Source organism: Centruroides sculpturatus, unplaced genomic scaffold (genome assembly GCF_000671375.1).
Source record: "Centruroides sculpturatus isolate CEXI.00-Female unplaced genomic scaffold, Cexi_2.0 scaffold1187, whole genome shotgun sequence".
Taxonomy (NCBI): Eukaryota; Metazoa; Arthropoda; class Arachnida; order Scorpiones; family Buthidae; genus Centruroides; species Centruroides sculpturatus.
Window position 1 is genome coordinate 148,164 of NW_019385441.1, and position 24,865 is coordinate 173,028.

The 24,865-nt window shown below is 32.3% G+C and overlaps 1 protein-coding gene and 1 long non-coding RNA gene across 2 annotated transcripts in view; one reads left to right on the forward strand and one right to left on the reverse strand.

Annotated features, from left to right (window-relative positions):
• The first annotated feature begins 2,785 nt into the window (after positions 1–2,785).
• On the forward strand, positions 2,786–6,370 carry LOC111639051. Its single transcript, XR_002758999.1, has 2 exons — positions 2,786–3,047; positions 6,199–6,370. It is a non-coding gene; the product is annotated as an uncharacterized LOC111639051 (long non-coding RNA).
• A 224-nt stretch (positions 6,371–6,594) lies between these two features.
• LOC111639041 (protein ced-11-like) overlaps positions 6,595–24,865 on the reverse strand; it is a gene marked incomplete at its 5' end in the record, with an annotated part of 100,682 nt that continues 82,411 nt past the window's right edge. The window contains 8 exons of the mRNA XM_023384816.1: positions 6,595–6,980; positions 7,053–7,232; positions 7,314–7,406; positions 7,481–7,571; positions 9,423–9,509; positions 9,577–9,735; positions 9,810–10,005; positions 19,409–19,551. Of these exons, the coding sequence (XP_023240584.1) occupies positions 6,870–6,980; positions 7,053–7,232; positions 7,314–7,406; positions 7,481–7,571; positions 9,423–9,509; positions 9,577–9,735; positions 9,810–10,005; positions 19,409–19,551 (1,060 nt within the window). The remainder of the gene's footprint in view (positions 6,981–7,052; positions 7,233–7,313; positions 7,407–7,480; positions 7,572–9,422; positions 9,510–9,576; positions 9,736–9,809; positions 10,006–19,408; positions 19,552–24,865) is intronic.

A 24,865-nucleotide genomic window follows, 5' to 3' on the forward strand; every position in this document is an offset into this window, starting at 1 on the left:
GAAATTTATAAAATTTACAACTTTTCGGTCACTCTCGTTTAACTGGAAAAATTTGTCTTTATTACATTTAATATTATGAAGAAATCAGTTCACACTGTACTGGGTTAGAGATTGGTTTAGTTAAACTTTTAAGTAAAATTCCAGCTCTTTCAGCACGGTTTTATTTATGTCCTTAATTCCCTAATCTCTTAATTATTTAGTAGAAATAAGTCGAAACCGGTTACTTTGTACTCGAATATTTGTAGTCTCGGGAAAGTAGAGGAAAGACAAATTTTAATGACAAACGGATACATAAATAGTAAATTTAAGGAATATAAATTCTAGAGCTTTTCTTCTACCTTGTGCGTCTCATTCATTAAATTTAGTTGTAAATGATGCTGCCAAAGTAACTGTTAATTTTTTAACATTGTATAAGAATTGTTTACATTTTTCCTGCACCCCCTTATAGATGGGACATACTAAATCGTAATATCACTAGTTTAACATTGAAATCTGTAAGTAATATAAAGTGGGAGAGCGGAATAAAAGCGGAATAAATATATCAAATATTTTAATGGATTTTTTTAAAACTCCTGTCAACTATACAGAACTATCATAAAAATATACCAGTAAATTCCTATCGGTTGGATTAAGTTACAAATCTATTCGCGATTCACATAATGGGACGAGGGCGGCCAAATATCAAGCAGTCAAGCGGCTAACAGTCCAGAACCGGTCCTGGATAGAATCGTTAGAAGCGTTATACGATATTTTGGTGTGTAGCTTCCACCAGCTTAACCGGGTGAGGTTGGTGCTCTGGCTGCTTGGAAGCTGACCCGGTTTCGACAATACAACGCGTCCATTCCAGCCACTGTTATTCGAATATACAATAACGATCTTATCGTTTCTTTTTCACATGTAGTATAGAAATTTGTAATAAGATAGGTTCAAATATAAATATATATTGTGCAATTATTTTCATATTTTAGAAAATACAAGGGAAGCGGCGCTTCCACCGCTTTCAAGGACGGCACGCCACTGCTATTTTATATATTTTTTTTGGATCTTTAATGGGTTTATCTCGTGGTTCGTGTAAGTTCCTTTTCTTTCTTCTAACGTGGTGTCGTGTTATTGTTGATTCAAAATTAGCCTCCACATCAATTTCGGTAGAAAGTTCTTTTGCATCAATAATAGTTTCATCGAAGGACGAATCCGATCGAAGATTCTTAAAAAATATTTTGCAGTTTTGTAAAAGATCAAGCGCAAAGGATAGATCAAAATCTTTTGTTTGCATTGTTTGTTTGTTTTTTAGCGTTATTGGATTAATGGAATTTAGTATTTTATGCCAAATAACTAATGAACACAAAGACTTAAATTGTTTAATACAATTTAATAAACCCGAGGCCTCGTCTCTCATTAACACATCAATATTTTTCTCACACTTACAACCAAAATGGCACCCCTAAACTTTGGCGTCCCGGACAAATGTCCGGGTTGCCCGCCCCTAGAGCGGGCCCTGGTGTCAGCCGCTCGGGGCGGAGGAAAATTTCGCCGCCCCATTATTTAGGCATCTCAATTTAAAAGACTAAAATTCAGTTTCGTCACAGAATAAGTAATGAAAAATTTCGTGCTCATTTCAATCGGTCCGAATCGTAGGTGCGACAAAAATATGAAATGAAATGGTTCAAATTTTTACAAGATATTATTATTATTTATTGTGAAATTTTGCCGCCCCTGCTGCCCCCACGACAACATTATTTGTTCATGTAAAGCTGGACAATCGGGAACCTTTTTTGCCAATTCTTAACAGTCGAATTCACTTATGTCTTTCTTCGAATTTCCAAATAATCATCTGCTTTCACGTGGGAATGGATTAAAACTTATATCGGGCTCCGTGTGATTTTGGAATTCAATTCAAAAGTTTTGCTTTTCCTATTGCTATTCAACTTTACTCCTGACAGTACACAAGAACGATTGAAAACGATCCACATAAAATACTTTTATTTTTAAACACCAAAGGTGAGAATCCGGTAAAATATGCGAAGTTTACAAAAATTATACAAAAACGCAAAGAATCCTTCGCTCGCGCGTATAGGACGACCTAGGTTTTTGAAGCAGTGAAAAATGGATAAAAACTTCGTCTTATATGCGAGTAAATACGGTATATAGCAATATGAAGATACATTATAAAATTACATACTGCCCATACACTAGACATCTGCCATATTCCCACCCATTATCGTACGGTACCTATTGATAGATACTATTTAGTCACCAAGTAGCTAGTTAACTAAAACGCCAAACTCTGGATAGTTGAGAGAGAAGGCTCCAACAATTCCATCATGAGTATGGAAAATGGTTTCGTGGTTTGCAAAGAACAGTTTTTTAAAATATCCCAAAACTTAGAACGATTAAATGACACAAAATATGATGATAAAGTACACGGTATCTAATCTTTTCATGTAAGAATTTTAATTGGTTAAACAATTTATAGAAAAAGAACCAATCAAGACACCGATTTTAATCTAATCGCGTATTGTAAACTGAGCAGAATAATCCACTGATAATATTGCGATTACTCCACTCTGTTATCTGTTATTGGCAGTTTTATTTATCGACCTACCAATACCGTTTTCTAATACTCCACACCTTTCTCATTTAGCCGCCATATTGTAGTAGAAACAACCAACTACTTATTCTGTCGACCGCGAGTATTTTTAAATATACGCTCACTACACCACTTCGGTAAGTACAGTATTTTTGATATATGTAATATAAAAGACGATGGTTAATTGTTTTATTCTCATTTAAATAACTGTGATGAAAATCGCTCAGACTTTACTACTTTATAATTTAATTAATTTGACCCTTTCCCAGACCATTTTGATTAAGTTTTATATAACTGATATTCATTTACCACAACTTTTATTTGGGTCTTTATTTCGCGGAATCATTTAGGTGGGCGTCGTCTCGTCCGGTGACGCCACACGTATCCTTGTGTGGCGTCACTGGCTTTCGTCTAGGACACTTCTCTAGAGACTTATTTTACGAACGATTTCAAATTTCAGGTAATAAATTAATATCGAAATCTCAAATGTCATTGAATAACGATTTTAATAGTTAAAAGATACTATAAACTGTTTCCTGTATCTTATAATTTCCATTGTTTAAATAGTTGAACCGTTATTTCTAAATACTGTATGATAAACGAAACCGATACTTTATCTACGCGGAAAGGAAAATATATTAAAAAAAAAAGAATGCATTTTCCGTTGAAAATGATTTTTATAATTTATACATGGAGTAAGTTTTACTATGAAGTTAATAACAGTAAATGTATCCGTAAAAGGCTCGCGTGTAACGTATCCTAGAATAGCCATTTTGTTTTCGTTTTTGAAACTGATAATTAAGCTGATATTTCGTTATACGAATGGTCTTTTGAGGAGTTTAATTTTAGCTATTTGTATTAAATGGAAAATACTACTCTGACGGAGAATTAAGTATTTTTTGTGAGCCTACTAATGGCTGAGTGGATAACGCTCTGATCAACGGCTGGCCACGTGTTTTCCGGGTTTTCTTCTCGTTTCCAACGCCTAAATAGGGACCAGTTTCCCCATAGAAAGTCCCCCGGAGGCATACTGAATGTAAGTACGGGTGTGCAAATACTACATACCATGGACAAATATAATTAATATATACAACATTTTTGATGATATCCATATCAAAAATATGCAAAAAGTTTATTTTTATGAAATTATCCATTTCATAAGACTGTATCCATAAAACTTTTCAGTTTTAAACTGAAGCAAATGGAATTGGAAACAAAATCATAATTTATTTTAAGTGTCTCCGTTACTGATAAACATTTTTGAAATTTCTTGTTATTAATCATACTTTATCGTTTCACTTCTGGATTTTTTTTATGACTCATCAATTTCATAAATAATTTCTTCTTATGTACTTTTACATTGTCTAGCTTGTTTAGATTATGCTTTACTACTTGAAAAAGATCAACAACAGAAATAATATAGGTGAAATTAATTTCTTATAAATTTTAATACTCATAAATGTCTAACACATTTCAGATTGCAAAATTTTTAAAATCACAAATAACAATAGTATATTACTTATTAATGATCAGTTCAATTATTACTTAATTATTGACTGTTGTTAAGTCACATACAGCTTCTGCTTATTTAAAAGTTCTTTCTATTCCTATGACTAGGAGTTTTAGTCATTAAATGAGGAGTTTAATTGTTTTTATTTATTTTGGATGAAGATAAGGTCTAAAAGAATCTCCAACTTGATAACTTAGTATTTTTATGTTCTGTAATATTAAATTAAATGATTGGCAAAAATTATAAAAATGATGAACTTTAACTATTTTTTGGTACAGTACATTTATAAAAAAAAACTTTCAGATTAATATCTTAGTCATTTAATAGTGAATACTGACCATCTCTGCAGGAACTAGACTAACTTGTAAGATTAAGAAAGGGGATTTCCTGTGCCAGATAGTTGGTCGTAAGGAGTGGTCATTAAATAGATAGGTTGTTAAGTGTGGCTGTATACCCAATTATCTGTTTCTAAACAAAAATAATATATTTTGTGTTCTGCTATATTTTTTATAACAATGTTTAGTAATTTTCAAAACCATTATTCAAAAGTAATGAATATTTATCTGTATTTGTATAATTAACTGTTATTTTGAACATATTCATTAGTCAACTATAATTCACAATTACACAAAATATTTTGGTGTATGTTACTGGCTTATAAAGCTAAAATGTTTTCAAATCATTCATCTTAATTTCTCTCAAAATTTCCTCTTATAATTTCCTATATATTGTGAACTGATCATTATCAATCATTGGCTTATATTTAAATATTATATTATGATATAAACAATTTCATATAATTGTGTGTAGTAAAAACAATAATTTTTAAAAAAATTTTTGTGCTTGATACTTACAAGGTCTGTTCAAAAAGTATTGGACCTTTTTTTTCCGCGTAAACCAATGATGCGAGAGAGGTCTCCTTCGGTGGAGTTGTGGAGGGAACAGTCATGCACAGCTCTGAATTTTTTCCCGCCTGCAAGAAGTGTTAGTCGTTGGCAATCGGCGTATGAGTGAGGTCATGTAGTGCGCTCTCGTCGGATTTCACTAAGCTGGAAAATGACTGAACAACGTGAGCAGCGATATTGCATCAAATTTTGCCAAAAACCTTGGCGATACCCGAGCGTAAACCATTCGCAAGATTCAGCAGGCTTTCGGGGACGATCCTCGAGGCCAAAAAAAGCGCGGCAGGTCCGCAGCAATATCAAAAGTCATGTTGACAGTTTTTTCGACTCTCGTGGGGTGGTGTGTCGTGAGTACGCACCACAAGGCCAAACCATCGCAAAGGAGTACTACCAGGAGGTCCTTCGTCGTCTTTCCGATAAAGTGCGACGCAAACGACTGGATCTGTGGTCGATCAAAACTTGGCAGCTCCATTGTGATAACGCATCTGCCCATTCTGCGCATCTGATTAGGGCTTTCGTCGCCAAACACAATACTCCTGTGGTTCGTCACACTCCGTACTCTCTCCACATGGCTCTGTGTGACCTTTGGCTTTTTCTCAAGCTGAAAATGCCGCTAAAAGGAACCCAAATTTAGTCGAGAGAAGACATCATGCGAAATGCGACGGACCAGCTGATGGCCATTCCAAAAGATGCGTTCCAGCAGTGTTTCCAGCAATGGCCGGAATGCTGGGAGAAGTGTATACATTACCAAGGGGAATAGGGTTTTGTACCTCAAAGTCAATAAATTTATTTTTGCCGACCAAAGGTCCGATACTTTTTGAACAGACCTTGTATATGAATATCAAAGTAATTAGTACTATTGTCATATAATGAATTTTCCTTCTTTTAAAAAAGAAAAATCTAATGACAATATTTCTTCTTTTAATATAGAATATCAGGGATGTAGCCAGAAATTTTTATATGAGGGATACCTGGTTAGACCTATCAGAAGATCAGTGCAATATCCTTGTGTTTTAATAGAGGGATGCAATTCTATTGTCTTGAACATTGAAAATTCAGTTAGTGGCAGTTTACTTATGATAAAAGAATGGATATCAGAAAACTTAGGCTGGTTAGTGTGTGGAATTTCCCAACCCATGTGGCTACATCCCTGAGTATATATAAAGTTCAGTTATTTAAAGCAATCTTTAATTTTTCAGATAAACTCCAAATAAAAGATTAATTTTTTCTGGACCCAAAGGAGTTTCTGCCAACAGGTCAAATCCGAATCGGTGTTAGCACCCATGGAGAATTGGTCGCACAGATAGCAATCTGCGCGAGCAATTCCCCATGGGAGCTTGCACGGGTTCGGGATTTGGCCAGCTTAAAAGACAAGATGATACCAAAACAGTCTGGATTCGTCGGAGTTGAAGAATTGAATCCATGGAAATAATTGCCGTAATTTGGAAGATAACAGGAATTGGTTTATTAAAACATTCAAAGAGACAATCTGCAATTTACATAATAAAATGTTTATAATATAGCACTCTTCAATGTTGCAAGAATAAATAAAATTATAATTCTAAAAGACACAAGCAGTGTCTGAAAGCACCAATTTGTTAAGTTTTTTTTTATATCTAATTAAATTAAATTTTTACAAAAATTATCATGTATGGGATGAAAGTCCTTATTATTAATGTACTTTTACAAAATAAGTAAAAGTTTTTTTTATCACAGTTATATTGTATGTAAAAAATTGCTTCATTCCAAAAATATTTTTCTAAATTTTAAATAGTGTAAAATATCCTGGTTAAAAATTGGAAAATAAATTATAAAACTAATCTCCTTGTGCTTGTATCTGTAAAATTGTTTGTATAAAAATAGTTTTAAACTATATAATGGAAGGTTGGAGATTATGCGTAACTTCTTGTAATAGGAGGGCCTGGCCCGGTGGTAGTTTCATAAATATATCTTCGGTAATCAACCTCCAAAAAAGCGGAGACTAATACAAAAAAAAAAGATAATGTCAAAAATGATAATTAAAATATTGCAAATTACTTTAAAATAATAAAACCTGTAATTTTTCGCCAAGAGTTTCCATTTCAGAGTAATGAATGTGCCAGAGTTCCACTTCTCGCCACGCTTGATCAGTATTGCACGGATCATCCATATAACCTACTAGTAACTGTTGTCCTTTCATTTCGGATCCTGAAGAGTCCTTACCTTCCTCCAAATGAGCGCATCCTTGAAAGAACTGAGAAAAGTTATTAATTATAATTTTGTTAAACAGCACAATTCAAAAAAATGTACTATTTGAAATAAGATTTAGGTTTACCTGTAACATTTCTTCCTTATTTTGCCATTTACTCTTATCCAATTTAAATAAATTTGCAAGCATTTGATATTGATTGTCAGCTCCAACAAAGCTCTTAAAAAATTTTTAAGAATTCATTGATTCAAAGAATTTTAGTTAAGAAAAAAACACAACAAATGAATAATTACCCCTGGAAGTGTTATTTGATTTTTTTCATTCTTCATTACTATAACTTCCAAACCTTTTCCACCAGCAATTGGTAATTTTGATCTCTGCCATCTAAAAATAATAATGTATGAAAGTAACTTAAATTATTAATCTAATATAATGAAAATTGGTAAAATGTTAACTTTGAGTTATTTTGATATGTGGGATAACAAATGCCATATAAAAATTTATTAAGTAGTAATGAAGTTGCTGTAAAAATGTATTGATTATGATAAGAATAGCTATCTTAAATACAAAAGAATTTAAAACAATTTTTACATATCAAGAATTTCACCAATCTAATATCCAGCTGTTAGAAACAATTTAATTAAAAAAATTTTTTTTATTCTCTGCTATATGTTCCTTTTAAAGGGCTTTAAAATCATACTCATTGTGGGTTTGATCTACAGTGGAAGTGGCTGATGTTGAGAGTTTGTCTTGACATATCAAAGAAAAAGTTCCCAAATTTTATAGGGTTGTTTGCCCAGATTTGATCTTGAATCAGCCAGAATGGTAGGTTGACATCTTAAGCACCTCTGCCATATGGCTGACCTGATTAAATTATTTGAGAAGAATTTTCCAATATAATTATTTTCTGCAAATTTAGAAAAACAACAAGTATTTTACTGTTTATAAACTCTTGATATTCTGTATATACTAGTACTGTTTTAATTATTGGCAAAACTTCCTTATTTATTTTACAGTATTCAATCAATATTACTATAATAAAAAGAAAAATTAATAGGAGTAAGTTTTCTTATGGAAATTATTATAGAATTTTCAATTTGATGATGTGCCACTCTAATTATTAAATTTTAAAATATAATTCAACATACAATTACTATATTTACTCGCATATGAGATGAGGTGTGACTAAAGATCAAATTAAAGAAAATTAGATACATTAATACAATTCTGATTTTATTTTGTTTAATCACAAATAAAACATTATCAAATGTGTGTAAATACACACATTGTCCCACAAAAATTACTGGCATTTTACACACACTTTACGGAAAAATCTTGTAAAATCAATATCATAATTTGTTCACGTAAAGCTGGACAATCGGGAACTATTTTGCCAATTCTTAACAGTCAAATTCACTCTCCATTGATTGCACTTGAGTTTCTCTGAATTCTGATTTCCAAATAATCATGTTTTCACATGGGAATGGATTAAAACTTATATCAGGCTGATGTATGATTTTGGAATTTCAATTTGGAATTCAATTCAAAAGCTTTGGTTTTTCTATTGCTTTACTCCTGCAATACACAAGAATAATTCAAATGACCCAAATAAAATAGTTGTTTTTAAACACCAGAGGGTGAGCATCTGGTAAAAATTGCAAATACATGGTGCTCAAAAATTATTGCAAAAACAGAATCTTTCACTTGTGCATATAGGACAACCTAGGTTTTTGAAGCAGTGAAAAATGAATAAAAACCTCATCTTATACATGAGTAAATATGGTATTTATTTCATGACATATTTTTTGTTAGAAGATTCTTTAAATTTATCGTAAATATATTAAGGTCATTGTACAGTAATTTGATAATTACAAACAGTAATAATAACTAAACAATTATTTATTTTCCTAGAATTACATTATAAATTCTAATTACAATGTAATATTGCTGATTTCTATATGCATAATAAAATTTCAAAAAATATTGAGATAGTTTCTTCAAAATATCAATCATTCAAGCATATTATCCGGGCTTTTAACATATTTACAGCAAAATGTTCTAATCATTAATGTGTTGCAATTTTTCAGAATTTTAACTAATTTAAACTTTTTGCCTTTAATAATTGTTATCAAAAGTAACATCAATAAATCTATTATAAAAATATAATTCATTGATAAAAATAAATTACTTATTTTTTAAATCTTTATTATTGGATCAGTTTGAATGAAGCATTACCTTGTTATTATTATGTAAATGTAATGATTAGGACCCCATCGAGGAAGTATACCTTTTCCTCTAATTCCACTTCTTCCCATCGGATTTCTAAATAAAAGTTAACATTAATTAAAATTAATACCAATGCATATCTTAAGAATAACTTAATATATACCGTGGCAAATTTTCACTGTCCAGTTTATAAATTAGTGGAATGCCATCAGAATCAACCATCCATGATTTTCTATTGGTATAAACTCCAGCTACATTGACATTAATAGTATTCCATTGTAAGATGGGCAATGTTTTGTCTTTCTTATCTCCTTCATAAATTCTATGATGTAAATATTTGCATATTTGTATCAATATAAACTATGAAACAATTATTTTTAATTTTCACTTTCTTACAAAAGTATATCCTCATCCACATAAGATTGTATTTCAATAGGAAAATCGCAGAGAGGTTTAGTATAAGCTACTGGATCATATTCTGTCCACATGACTTCCCAAGGTACATATTTATCTGGAACAGGAAATCTCTGAATTTTTGTACCAGGATAAGGTGAATGTCTGGATAAAATATGTATACTTGGACCAGCATGCTCTAAAGAAGAAAAAAATTTTTTATTAGTAAAAATAAGAAAGTTTTTTTTAATAATCAAGAAAGATTTAATAAATTCTTAAATATTTAAATAATTTTTTAAAATAAATTTATAATAATTTTATGATTTTTCATAAAAATTTATTATTCATATAATGAATCAATAATTATTTGGTAAATTTTTCTTCCGTTGCTATTTTCTTTGATTATAAATAAAGTAGATGTTATACTTTAGAAGTTAATTAGGTGGTATTAGGCATATTTAAGTGGATAAATAAAAAATACTAACGTAAAATTAGATAAAATTATGAAAGAACTTAATATAACATCTCAAAAATACCTATAAAATTAGATATTTTAATATTAATTGAAATAATGAATTTCTCTATTATCATTGAATATGCAATAGTATCACTATGTGAAATTATGAAAATTTCTATGTAAGTAAAGCAAAAGTAATCATTGAACTATCAATATTTAAAACAATTCATAAATTAGCTTCACCAGTAAAATACTGTATTTAGTAAGTGACAATTAACAATAAATTATGAAAACTCAAAGAATAAATTGTGTGTAAACATTTTGAAGTAATGGAGACTCATAAAAATATAATTTTAAAGTATTTTAATTCTCCTGTTTTCACAACCAAATGTGAAAGCACTGTAGCCTCTAATAAAAGGTTGGCGTTTTGATCATATTTTAACTTTGTGATAATTTTTAATCTATTCTTTAAGGTCTTAGAAGATTTTTTATTTCTTCAAGTTATTTGACTGTTACTTCTAATTTGGTCTATGAAAACAGGAGAATTAAAAGACTTTAAAATTATATTTTTTTGTGAGTCCATTACTTCAAATTGAAGAAACTCCTGGGAAATGTCATCTTTACGTATGACTTTATGTTTGTAAACAATCAAATACTAATGAATGAAATATACAAAATGTTTTAAATACACTTTATTTGTTCAATCTATATATATAATTGAGACAGGTTGATAATAATAATAATAATAACCTGTCGTTTTCTCCTGTACAGGTGTGATACCACACACACTACACAAAAGCCTGGGAACATTACAATTGAATAGAAATACATCACACTACAGAAGGCTACTATATTGAATACATGCCACATTGTTAGGAAATTCCTGAATACAGACACTGACACACTTATTTAGTTTTTGTTTTTGGTTGCTATGCCTTGACTCTGGTCCGGCATAGTACACAGCCACCGGTGTGAACCGAGTATCCCACTAAACCCAACATAATAATAATAATCAGCGCAGAGCCCAAGCGATTAGGAGCTGAAAGTTGAAATTTGGTACACAGTTAGGGTACATCACGAGAATGCACACTAAGAAGGGATTTTTCGAAATTCCCCCTGGGGGGAAAGGGACAGGATTAAGGTTTCGACAATGGAAGTGTTAAGAGAAAGTGATGTGGAAGATTTACAGGCGCAGATGCAGTTTTTTTTGTTTTTGTGGAAAATCTAACATTTTTTAACCCATCTAAAAATTCTCTAATTAGTCTGGAAACAGGGGGACCTAATTCTTGCATTCTTTGAAAATGTAATAATCTTAATCTTCGCTATTGTTACTTTTTGCCCGAGCAACACCGGGCTTATCTGCTAGTAGAATATAAAATGAAAAAATCCTGATTTTAAATGAACAATCATTTTATATATTTTATTTTATAGTTTTTTCCCTTCCTTTTTGTCTCTGCTCTTTGGGCACTAAGATAACCTTTTAATCAAGCATACAATGGGGTGGCTGACTAGTGAGGGATAGAGGCTGACATATCCAGGATGAACCACCCCCAAAAAATTTCTGGAGTTTTTCTAGACTGTCTAGATTCATTCCAGGGTCCCCCATAGCAATAGGTTGATGCCTTAACCCCCTTGACCATCCAGCCATCTAAATTTTATACTAATAAATTTTATTTTTAAAATTAATCAAAAAATTAATTATAATAATATTAACAAACTTATAAAAATATTTAAAAGTTTTTAATACTAAATATCTTATATTTTCTAGGAAAGCAAAACAGCTCTGTGGCATAGAAAACTAAAACTGTGAAAAAAAAGGTTTAAAACTTATCTAAATCTAAAATTAAAAAATCCAGCAACAAACTACTTAACTTTCCTGCAACAGTTAAAATTTTGGTGATGCCATCTGTTACAATATTTTATTTAAAAAAACTTATAATATTTTTAACTATTATAAAATGGCAAAAAGCTTAATTTTGAGTAGGTATGGGTTTTATAAAAATTGCTAATGAGTAAAATCATTAAGTCCGACCCTACTCGATATATGACAAGCAACCAACCCATTTATCTCCTGCCTCGTCAACATTTAACGAACAAATTTAATAGCATCAATTCCTCTAACACACACATCTCTCTACAAAAATTCAGAAATTTTTGAAAAAATACAGGAGTTAAGTTTCAAAGAAAGTGAACAAAATTGTCTCTCACACACAGGTATTTTTAGAAAGAAGGGGGGACTCCAGGTATCACTCAAAGGTACGACCTGGAGGTTGGGGAGAAAGATAATGAAATAAGAAGCGAGGTGAAGAATAGGAGGTAAAAGTGGGTCAAAGTAGGGGGGGTTAAAGGTTTGAGCCGATGGTGCCTGCAACACATTTATTAACAATGTAATAGGTTTACAAATACAAAACACAAAATACAGTGGTGCCTCGTATAACGTACTTAATCCATTCCAGGTGCACGTCCATTAAGTGAAAAGTCCGTTATATGAAATGCATTTTCCCGTAGAAATACATGTTAAAACATATAATTCGTTCCGCAGCATAAAATAACCGTACTGTACTATTAAAAAAATGAAAATGGAGCAGTCACCAATTATGCCGGGTAGTCAGATGTTGTGAGGAGGAGGTGGAGGAACAATTTCTTCACACATTCATACAGATACAGACTTTTTACACATTGCAGAGGGTCTCTTTTTATTGTTTTTAATCGGAGTCAGATTCAGGAGAGGCTACCAGAGCTTGCAGGGTCATCTCCTCTTGTTTCATCCTTTGTTTTTTGGCAGCTGGCTTCTTGAAAAACATGTCCAAGGTGGTCTGTTTCTCTCTCTTCTTCAATACCTGTTGGAAATGATGGGCAAGGGTATCATTGTAGAGATCATTGATCCTGTTGGCCTCAGCTCTGTTTGGAAAATGAGTGTTGGTAAACTCCTTAACCTCTCCCCATTTGACAAGGAAGTTTTTGTCAACTTTCACTCCTTCTGATGATGTCTTGCTTTGTTTCAATTGAAATCACCTTTTTGTCTTTTTAGAAGCCATGATTTGCACAACATTTGAATAAATGTAAATACCCTGCACTGAGGTGATGTACGTAATAAACAAGGGAGCAAGCCAAATCCCAACGGGAGCTCTGTACTTCAGATATACTAATAATATATTCTAATAATAGAGGAAAAGATGGTATTATGGAACACTGCGAGTATTATGGAACCACCCCATTTCGAACTGATAATAAAGGCGAACTGTAGCGGATTGTGGCTGAACTGAACTAGGCAGACATCCATAGCAAGGGGAAAACCCGTTTTACTTCAGTTCAACAGTTGTTTGTATTTAATCTGCAAATTTGTTTTTTTTCAAAATTTGCAAGTTTTGAATGCTAAGTGAATTTAATTATTTTTAAATATAAATCATGTAGTTGTAGGTTCACTGGTGCATGTATTCCGTTCCAGAAACTTAGGGGTATATATTAATCTGTGTGATGTTCACGTTTTTTAAATTTTGGTCTTGACAGATGTAAGTTAATTCAAGATGGCAATGAGTGAAATACGACCCATTTGTGCTTTTACAGTAATATGGAACTCAACTCCTCCGAACTCTCTCTTTGCAAGCAGACATTCGTCCAGAGTAATTTGTGAAAAAAACACTAGGTAGAAAGTCAATTCTTCCTGAGATTATTGAAAAAGAGCTGCTGGAATATATATTGTTGATGGAGGTCATATTTTTCTATTATAAAAGCATTTTTTTGATAAAATACATTGCAGTAAATAATTTTGTAATTATTTAACATTCTTTGTACTCTCCTATTTGTTTTTGGATACATTAAAGCATTTTCTGAAAACATACAGTAAGGTTCCATATTATCACCTGATTTTCTCTAAGCCTACTTTCTGACTTTTTGTATAAAAGCCTTCAAAAACCATACTTATAGTTACACTAGCAAAAAATCCAATTAGGAACATTTAGTTTAATAGTTACCAGTACTTTTCGCACAAAAAATGTGGGTGTAGTAGTTATGATACCTTGTTTACAATTCACTAAAATGTAATTGGGGTTCCATAATACCATAAATACCATAATTCCATAAATGTGGGTGTAGTTATGATACCTTGTTTACAATTCACTAAAATGTAATTGGGGTTCCATAATACCACCTCCTCTACTAATATACAGTAGAACCCCTCTAGTCCGTCGCTCCAGTTAATCTGACCGTGGTCGGAGTCGGGAAACTTGTCCCGACTCTTCAGTAACTTACCGCCCATCGCGTTGTTCTGTGTTCGTTACAGTATATGTTTTACATTGTGTGTACGTATACAGTTTTGTGTATTTTTCAACATGTCAGGAGTGAAACGTAAACATGTTACTCTTTCATTAAATGAAAAATTAGCAGTACTACAAAGACTGGACAAAGGGGAAGATTGTTTATTTTACTTTTTTCTGATAATCTGACCTTTTTTGCGTTCCGACCATATCCCCAGTCCCAAAGATGACGGATTAGAGGGGTTCTACTGTATTATAAAAATAGCAGCTTGTCATTGGCAATGGCAAAAGAGTGAAAACATCATTCACACTTGTTTGCAGAAAGTTTGTTGTTTGCCTCACGTAACTGCCGAACGGAAAGTCTGTTGTTCGCAGCCAGTCCATTGCTTGAGTCATGTAACGGCCAAACAAAGTCCGTTGTTCATAGTGTCCCTTATTCGAGGCATACGTTATATGAGGCACCACTGTACAAGGTACTAGATACAAAACAGAGATGAGAGTATGACAGTAAGGTGCACCTGGTATGACAGCTAAACAAGCCAATTGCTTACCGATTATGCAATTGTTACAGAACGCAGAAATATAGATGGCAAACAGTTGCTGTTACAAGAAAAACAGGTTAATAATTTGTGTATAAAAATGAAGATGTGGGATATTTACATTGAGAGGACGATAATGCAAATGAGGACAATACAATCAAGAAGTATACAGTAGAGCATCGTTTATCCGAAATAATTCCAGTCGGCAAATTTAAATTTTTGCTAGTGTTGTGGTGATGCAATCTTTGGCTATATCTTGGGCTACTCCAATATTTTTTTGTTGATGTGTGTTTTAGCTGACAGCATGGAACTTTTGTGCGGTGTTTTTCTGAGGACTATGTGTGGTGCTGAATTGAACGTTTTTGATACTAGATTAACTTCTAAAGTATCAGTTTTTTTTGTTTTTATATTTTTCAATGTATTTATTTTGTTTGTAAAAAATAAAGAAACAATTTTTAATGATACAATAGCCACGATCATTATTTTAAAAAGTTTACATTAGGCTTAACATCGACGAAAATTCAATGCGAAGTGACATACAATGGAGAAAAATTTCAACATGGGATATTTTTTCGTACGTAATCATTTATGCGAACAACCCCAGTCCCCCATTGATTCGGATAAACGACGCTCTACTGTAATTACAAGACAATCAATTAATTAAATATTCTGTACAGTTATAAGTGCATGCGACAGAGGATTGAACAACAGGATGAGCAATAAAGATGCCTAGATATAAGGCAATGGAATAAGCCAATATCACCATAGAGTGGGAAACCGAAACAATGTATACAAAATACTGCTGTTACAAGAAATGTAAGACATTATGAAGTTGGGTGCAGCCAGTAAAGGGGTGGGACAGGTTACAGAAAGTAAATGCAAAGATGTACAGTAATAACAGGCAGCAGTTTATGCATGGTGAGCAATAATGTATGAACATGGCAGAGAATAAACAGGAATACAATTAAATAAACCTGAATGTAGGTGACAAACCAGGACAATTACACATTCTGTGCAATTGATTATAGAACAGACAGATGATACAACTATGACATTGTACATTTTGTGTACACTGACAAAGACAGAATAGGCCAGAAACATGGTGGTGAAACAGAGTATCAACAAAGGCACAATTCCTAGGCACAGAAAATGCAGAAAGGGAAAATCTTGTGATTGTAGTAGTGGATCTAAGCAGTTAGTACAGATTGACAATTACCATTTGTGGCTGGCCAGTTACGCGATGAGTTGAGCACTGCAGTTGTTGTTAGAAACTTGTTCAGATGCCGATAGATGTTTTCATCTTCAAGAAGTCTGCTGTTGGGGCAGGGCCAATTGTTCCCTGTGAGTAGAACATGACCCATTAGTCTTGTTCTTTCCTCTGTGAAGAGTTTGCAGTCCCACAAGTAGTGTTGGTTATCCTGCATTGAGACTTTATCGTAGGGACACATGTCTGAGCTCCTCAGATGGAACCTCTTTGGATATGAGTTAAAATTACCATGACTAGTAATTAACTGAGTCATGAGAAAGTTCAGAAAAAAATGTTTCCATTTAAGTCTGCTACTGATGTTCGGGATGAAGGTGTGTGTTATTCTTCCCATTGTGCCATTATCCCACTCTTCCTGCCATTGTTTGAGAGCTAGCTCTAGAGTCCACTGCTTTATTTTTGAGACGGGAATCTTGCTGTAGCTCAGGTTTAGATTGAAGGCAGCGGCCTGCTTGGCCAGCTGGTCGGCTGCCTCATTACCCAAAACACCAGAGTGTCCACGGACCCATCTGAAAAAGATCGTGTGGCTGTGGCTGTTGGTAGTTAGGTAGTGGTGAATGCGAAGGATGTTTGCCCTTCGTTATGAGAGCTGTAGATAGAGTGCAGAGCCGTTGCACTATCTGTGTAGATGCCTATGGTCTTAGCATGAGTAAACCAATCTTCATAGACATGCTCTATTGCTTTAGTAATTGCCAAGATCTCCGTCTGTGGGACAGTGCAGTGTGGTCCAAGCCTGAAGGCCGATTTATGGGTGGTTCCAGTGGTGTGGTTATACAGTACAAACATCGCACCAACACTCTCTTGGTGTTTAGAACCATCCATATATATCGAAATATCACTATTGCTGACTTGGTTAGTTTGATTGTCACTAAGAGTAGGTAATCTTGTTGGTTGCTGAATTTAATCGGTTTTTGCTCAATTCCAAACTTGGTAATATCGCTTTTAATGTCTTCGGAGAATTCTGGAAAGTTGTTGCTGCGTTTTTAATTGGTGTTGAGAATGTTTTTATGGGAATTGTTGCAGATGATCCAGTTCCACATAGCCATTCTTGCTGTGATGTACACTGGAGTAAGGCGTGCTATAACCAGCAAGGCCGAAGTGGGAGCTGTACGATAGGCCCTGCATATCCTCAGAGCCGTAATCCTTTGAGTCTTAAGCAGCTCACACACATCCATACTAGTTATGTGCCAGATCGTTAAAAATGTATATCCGCGGATACGGATACAGATATGGATCATTAGTGTCTATATCCGAGGATACAGATCTCAATTTTCATACTTGGTCAGTGCCGGTGTGAGTGACCTTGGACTGAAAGTTGATGCTTTGCATTAGTAACGCAACATGTTTTGACTTGCACTGCACGTGTTTTTGTTTATAGTTTAGTGTGACATGGGTTAGCATAGATTACGTTTGTGTTTTTGGAGAGTGTTGAGTTAAATTAAAATAAAAACAATGTCGACAAAAAAGTTTAGCAGTGTAATATGGAAATATTTTATGATAGTAAATGATTTTTGCATGATAAAATTTTTGCAATATGATAAAATTGATAAAGATGATAAAATTTTTGCAATATGAATGTGCCAAATATGTGATTTTAAGAAATAAAAAGTGATTTGAATTGAAGTTATTAGCATTTTATTGCTACCTATCTTTAAAATTTCATATAAGTAATGATTTTCATTAAGATAAAAGATCCGTTAAAGTAATGGATGCTAAAAAGTAATGGATATGGTACGGATCTTTCTTTTCTCTCGGATATCTGTGGATATGGATACAGATACGGATATCCGACACATCACTAATCCATACATACAGAAAATCCCCCCCAAATTTTATTGCATTTCTCAACATTTCATGGTCCATTGAGTCCAAAAATATAAAAATCTTGGGGGTCATTTTTTGACTGATTGCCATACTTTCCCTCTTTATATGTAACAGAGGGAAAGTATGGCAAAGGAAAGTAAAAATTGTCTTAGAGATAAATGTAGATTGATAGCAATCATAAACATGACTGACAAGTAGTGTACAACCAACTTAGACTTTACTTGGCAAACTTTGTGTTTAAATATCTCAGCCCATAGATCAAATTCCATTCCAGCTTTGTCATGACACAGGTCTTGCCAAGTTTTATTTATTTGCAAAAAAATCGTGTTCAGTGATCAAGTAATTGCTTTGGACTTCAATTACAGACAAAACACTGACTTATGCAGAACTCCATTAAAGCTCCACTCAAATTAATGGATTAAAAAAGAAAATCAAATTAATACATTAAAACTAAATTCATGAATCAGTAAAAATACAATAAAATAAAATTATAACAAGAAATTCTATCATATTTATTTAAATTTCTTATCCAAATCAAGTAAATATGATCATTTTAAAAAAATTTTACCAAGAACTCAAAATATCATATACAGGGTGTTTATAATTAAGTTTCCACTTTGAAATGGCCATAAAATGAAAACTACTGGACAGAATGTTATCAAACTTGGTAATAGTGTACAGGACGTCATGGAATTTTATTTCCTGTGAAAAAAAAGTTAAAAAACTCACCACCAATGGAAAATGGCATTGTCTGCAATATCATTAAATGAAATAAGACAAGAAGACATTGTTGAAAATGTTTTTAAATCGGTTTTAAAATGCATTACAGAGCATGTTCAATGCATTTTACTTTTTGATAAGCAACAGAGCATGTTGCTTATCAAAAATGGTGGACACCATTTTTGATAAGCAAGTTACATCATATTACTGTGTTCTCAACAGTAGCTCTTAGCATATCAGGAGTAACCCACAAACAGTTTCGTTTTAAAACCAATTAAAAACAATTTCAATGATATCTTCATGTCTTACTTCGTTTAACAATATTGCAGACAGCGCCATTTCCTGTTGGTGGTGAGTTTTTGAACTATTTTTTTCATGGGAAATAAAATCCCATGACGTCCTGTACACTATTACCAAATTTGATAACATTCTGTCCAGTAGTTTTCATTTTATGGCCATTTCAAAGTGAAACTTTAATTATAAACACCCTGTATAAGCAAACATTCTATTTATTTATATAAAACAACTTTACATAAAATTACCTTCATGCTTTTCTGTTATATGTTTTATCGATTCCAAATATACTTGAGACACACGAACTGTATGTTCCAATTCTCTCATTCTGCCTTTCAACTGTTTCAATATTTTTTTCTGGTAGTCAAGATCATCAGTCATATTCAATATACTAGAAAAAAGATTTTATTTTATAATTTGATTTGGAAATTAATTAAAGCTCCAACACCCCAAACTAACCCCCCAACAGGAAACAAAATATAAGACCTAAAATAAAAATAATCATATATAAGCCTACTAATTGGAAATCAGTTTGTGAATTAATTCTTTATACAACTGAAATCAACAATACATTCTTTATATGAAGTTTTTATCACTACTTGAAATTCATAATTACAAATTTTGTGTTCAATTTTAGCCCTTAAAGGGGGTTACAATGTGGTCCTCAGAGGTTTCATTAATATGGTTTTTATGTACCAGCCTTGATGATCTGAGAATCCAAAATCCTTAATCAACATAATACCTTGTTTTATTTTTTAATTCTGCTACTCTCATCTAAGTCTGAAATGGCTTAGATAGAGTAGATAGATAGATAGATAAGCCATTTTAGGCTTAGATAAGAGTAGGATGACATGTCAAGGTTTTCTCCCAAAATAACAATGATGTCCATCTCTTTCTGACAAACTAAGAACTAATTACCTAAATTCTGATTGGCCATACAATTGAAAAACTTCACCCATATTGGTTTAATTTCTTGAAACTCAGTCCATATAAAAGGGTATATTGGAATCCTCACTGCATTCAAGTGAAAAAATTTCTATCATAAGATTCACGTCAAGGGCAAAAGGAAATTTGTATTCATATACTATGATATACTGTATATTCATATATCAAATTTGTAGTTATTGTTAACCCATTTGTCTACAAATGGGTTAATAACTACAAATTTGATGGTTTTAACCAAAATTTCAGTTTAAACAGTACTTATTGATCAAACACTAGACACAGATGAGACATTTTGTCATTCTCTCTCTCTCTCTAAATGTTCAAATTGTTGAGTGTAAAAGTATATTCAGATGTACAAAAAAATTACTTGATTTAAAACCTTTAAAAGTCTTACTTCAAATAAATATATTGTTAACAATAACAGAATTATCACTAACTCAAATGCATGTGACAGTGATAATTAACAAGGTGTATCCTTTATTACATAATATAGAGGTTTGTTTAGGCCAACCACTTAGATCTGACCATGATTGTCAATAAAAGCACAGATCTCATGGTCTCAGTCTTAGGTCCTCCTGTGCCAAATAGCATGTCTCAGGCAAATGTAGTCAGCTGCAATAGTTTCAGCTGATCTCATGGTACAAGCTTTTATTGAGCAAAGGAAAAAAAAAGTGCTTCTCAAACATATTCCAAGAAAATAAAAGTTAAAAATCCCAAGCAACTTATGAATAGGTTTTGCAAAACCTTTCAATGAAGACAATCTGGTTCAGCAGCAGTGTGCCTTACTCATATTTGCAAGATTGCTGGTTCTTATCTCAATAAGTGAATTTTTTCAAATCAATACGATTTATTCATAAATAGACAAAATGTATTGATTGTGTCTGTTAAAAAAATAAACTTAATTATTGAAGTTTTAAAAACAAACTTTAATTATTTTAAGTTTATGATTTTATTAGTCTTACCTTATAACTTTAATTTACTTTTACTATCTGCTTGTTTTATTTGCTATGAAGAAGAAATATACTTACGATATAAACAATAAGAAAAAAAAAGAAATGACATTGAAAAATGTTTGAATTGTTATGTATGGTAGTAAACAATGTGATAATGAAAGTTAGTTATAACTAATGATTTTTTGAATTTATTTATTGCTTAAATTATTCATAATATTCTTACATTCCCAAATGTAAAAAACTTTTTTGGTTAAAAAATAAATTTTAAGAAATTTATTTTTTTTTAACTTTGATTTTCTCATAAATATTCAAGAAGCACACTTTCTTCTTTTGCTCAATAAAGGTTCATACCAAGGCTTATCCATACAAACATTATTATTGAAATCTCAGAAAACATGTCATAATCTCTCCTTGTAAGCATCTTTTGACTAAAGGCATCCTTTACAACACAAAAGAGCCAATAAAGATTTGCCAATGTTTGTTGGCTATTAAAATAAATCTAGTAAGTTTATTAAAACACCAGTGTTCTGAATAACAAATTATGTCTCATATTGTTGAACCTTGCTTTTGTAAAAGTCTATCTGATGTCTTATCATATATAAATTTTTTTTTTCATGTTGAAATTTAATCCATAAAAACTTGATATTTATGTGACTGGTAACTGCAATTGAGAACCACTGATATAAACTAATTAATCGGAAAATCTTTTTACTGTGTTTTATCAATATAGTTAAAAGTAATTTCTCTGTAAGCAAATCTCTTATTAAAATTTTTATAAATCTGTTTCTGAAGAAATGACTTTAGTTAAAATACAATCATAATTTTAAAAATTTTGAATTAAGTTTCTAATAGAAGAAATTATGCCTATCTATCTGTAGAGTAATTCACAAGTCATTAATTATATGATCCATTTATTTTGAAAATGGTGCAAGTCCATTTTTGAAAAAATGAAGGTTATGATAACAATAGATAAAATTTAGTATGACCTTTTTATCTGTAAACAATCTATAATCAAAATAATTCAACATCATTAATATTTTGGCAATGGAAGTTCTGATGGTTAATGGTATTGCAAATTTGTTTATTTTGAAAGTGGTGCAAATCCATCTCGGATAAAAATTATTTGATAGCCTAACATTTTATGGTATAATTTAGCTCTAGTAAAATTTAGTAATACTAGCAACACTGTGAAAACCTAAAAATTTTGTGATATTCAGGTATTTCTCATTTAATTCAAATAGTGTAAATATAGTAGTGTAAAAATCATTTAAAATTCTTGATTGATCACAAAACAAGGAAGCCCAAGTAATTTCAGAAATAAAAAATATATTCTCTACAGCTGGAACTTTTTAAAGGGGTAATGCACTGACCTTTTACACATTTTCAGCAATTCAGTATAAACCATAAGTAGGTAAAAAGTTCAGCTAAAAAACTCTGTTAAAAGCCTGATATTAGCCCATAACAAAGCCGAAAACATTTGCTTCTGATTTATACCAAATTGCTGGAAACATGCAAAAGGTCAGTGCAATACCCTTTAATTTCAGAAATATAAAATTACTTTCTTTGTATGAAAAACATAGTCCAATTATATCAATTTAAGGATTTAAGGAATTTTTAAAAACTTTAAAATCCTTATTAAATATATTTCTGATTCTAATAATATATATTAAATAATTCTATAAAATTTAANGTCATTGTTTTTGGTTGCTATGCCTTGACTCTGGTCCGGCATAGTACACAGCCACCGGTGTGAACCGAGTATCCCACTAAACCCAACATAATAATAATAATCAGCGCAGAGCCCAAGCGATTAGGAGCTGAAAGTTGAAATTTGGTACACAGTTAGGGTACATCACGAGAATGCACACTAAGAAGGGATTTTTCGAAATTCCCCCTGGGGGGAAAGGGACAGGATTAAGGTTTCGACAATGGAAGTGTTAAGAGAAAGTGATGTGGAAGATTTACAGGCGCAGATGCAGTTTTTTTTGTTTTTGTGGAAAATCTAACATTTTTTAACCCATCTAAAAATTCTCTAATTAGTCTGGAAACAGGGGGACCTAATTCTTGCATTCTTTGAAAATGTAATAATCTTAATCTTCGCTATTGTTACTTTTTGCCCGAGCAACACCGGGCTTATCTGCTAGTAGAATATAAAATGAAAAAATCCTGATTTTAAATGAACAATCATTTTATATATTTTATTTTATAGTTTTTTCCCTTCCTTTTTGTCTCTGCTCTTTGGGCACTAAGATAACCTTTTAATCAAGCATACAATGGGGTGGCTGACTAGTGAGGGATAGAGGCTGACATATCCAGGATGAACCACCCCCAAAAAATTTCTGGAGTTTTTCTAGACTGTCTAGATTCATTCCAGGGTCCCCCATAGCAATAGGTTGATGCCTTAACCCCCTTGACCATCCAGCCATCTAAATTTTATACTAATAAATTTTATTTTTAAAATTAATCAAAAAATTAATTATAATAATATTAACAAACTTATAAAAATATTTAAAAGTTTTTAATACTAAATATCTTATATTTTCTAGGAAAGCAAAACAGCTCTGTGGCATAGAAAACTAAAACTGTGAAAAAAAAGGTTTAAAACTTATCTAAATCTAAAATTAAAAAATCCAGCAACAAACTACTTAACTTTCCTGCAACAGTTAAAATTTTGGTGATGCCATCTGTTACAATATTTTATTTAAAAAAACTTATAATATTTTTAACTATTATAAAATGGCAAAAAGCTTAATTTTGAGTAGGTATGGGTTTTATAAAAATTGCTAATGAGTAAAATCATTAAGTCCGACCCTACTCGATATATGACAAGCAACCAACCCATTTATCTCCTGCCTCGTCAACATTTAACGAACAAATTTAATAGCATCAATTCCTCTAACACACACATCTCTCTACAAAAATTCAGAAATTTTTGAAAAAATACAGGAGTTAAGTTTCAAAGAAAGTGAACAAAATTGTCTCTCACACACAGGTATTTTTAGAAAGAAGGGGGGACTCCAGGTATCACTCAAAGGTACGACCTGGAGGTTGGGGAGAAAGATAATGAAATAAGAAGCGAGGTGAAGAATAGGAGGTAAAAGTGGGTCAAAGTAGGGGGGGTTAAAGGTTTGAGCCGATGGTGCCTGCAACACATTTATTAACAATGTAATAGGTTTACAAATACAAAACACAAAATACAGTGGTGCCTCGTATAACGTACTTAATCCATTCCAGGTGCACGTCCATTAAGTGAAAAGTCCGTTATATGAAATGCATTTTCCCGTAGAAATACATGTTAAAACATATAATTCGTTCCGCAGCATAAAATAACCGTACTGTACTATTAAAAAAATGAAAATGGAGCAGTCACCAATTATGCCGGGTAGTCAGATGTTGTGAGGAGGAGGTGGAGGAACAATTTCTTCACACATTCATACAGATACAGACTTTTTACACATTGCAGAGGGTCTCTTTTTATTGTTTTTAATCGGAGTCAGATTCAGGAGAGGCTACCAGAGCTTGCAGGGTCATCTCCTCTTGTTTCATCCTTTGTTTTTTGGCAGCTGGCTTCTTGAAAAACATGTCCAAGGTGGTCTGTTTCTCTCTCTTCTTCAATACCTGTCGGAAATGACGGGCAAGGGTGTCATTGTAGAGATCATTGATCCTGTTGGCCTCAGCTCTGTTTGGAAAATGAGTGTTGGTAAACTCCTTAACCTCTCCCCATTTGACAAGGAAGTTTTTGTCAACTTTCACTCCTTCTGATGATGTCTTGCTTTGTTTCAATTGAAATCACCTTTCTGTTTTTTT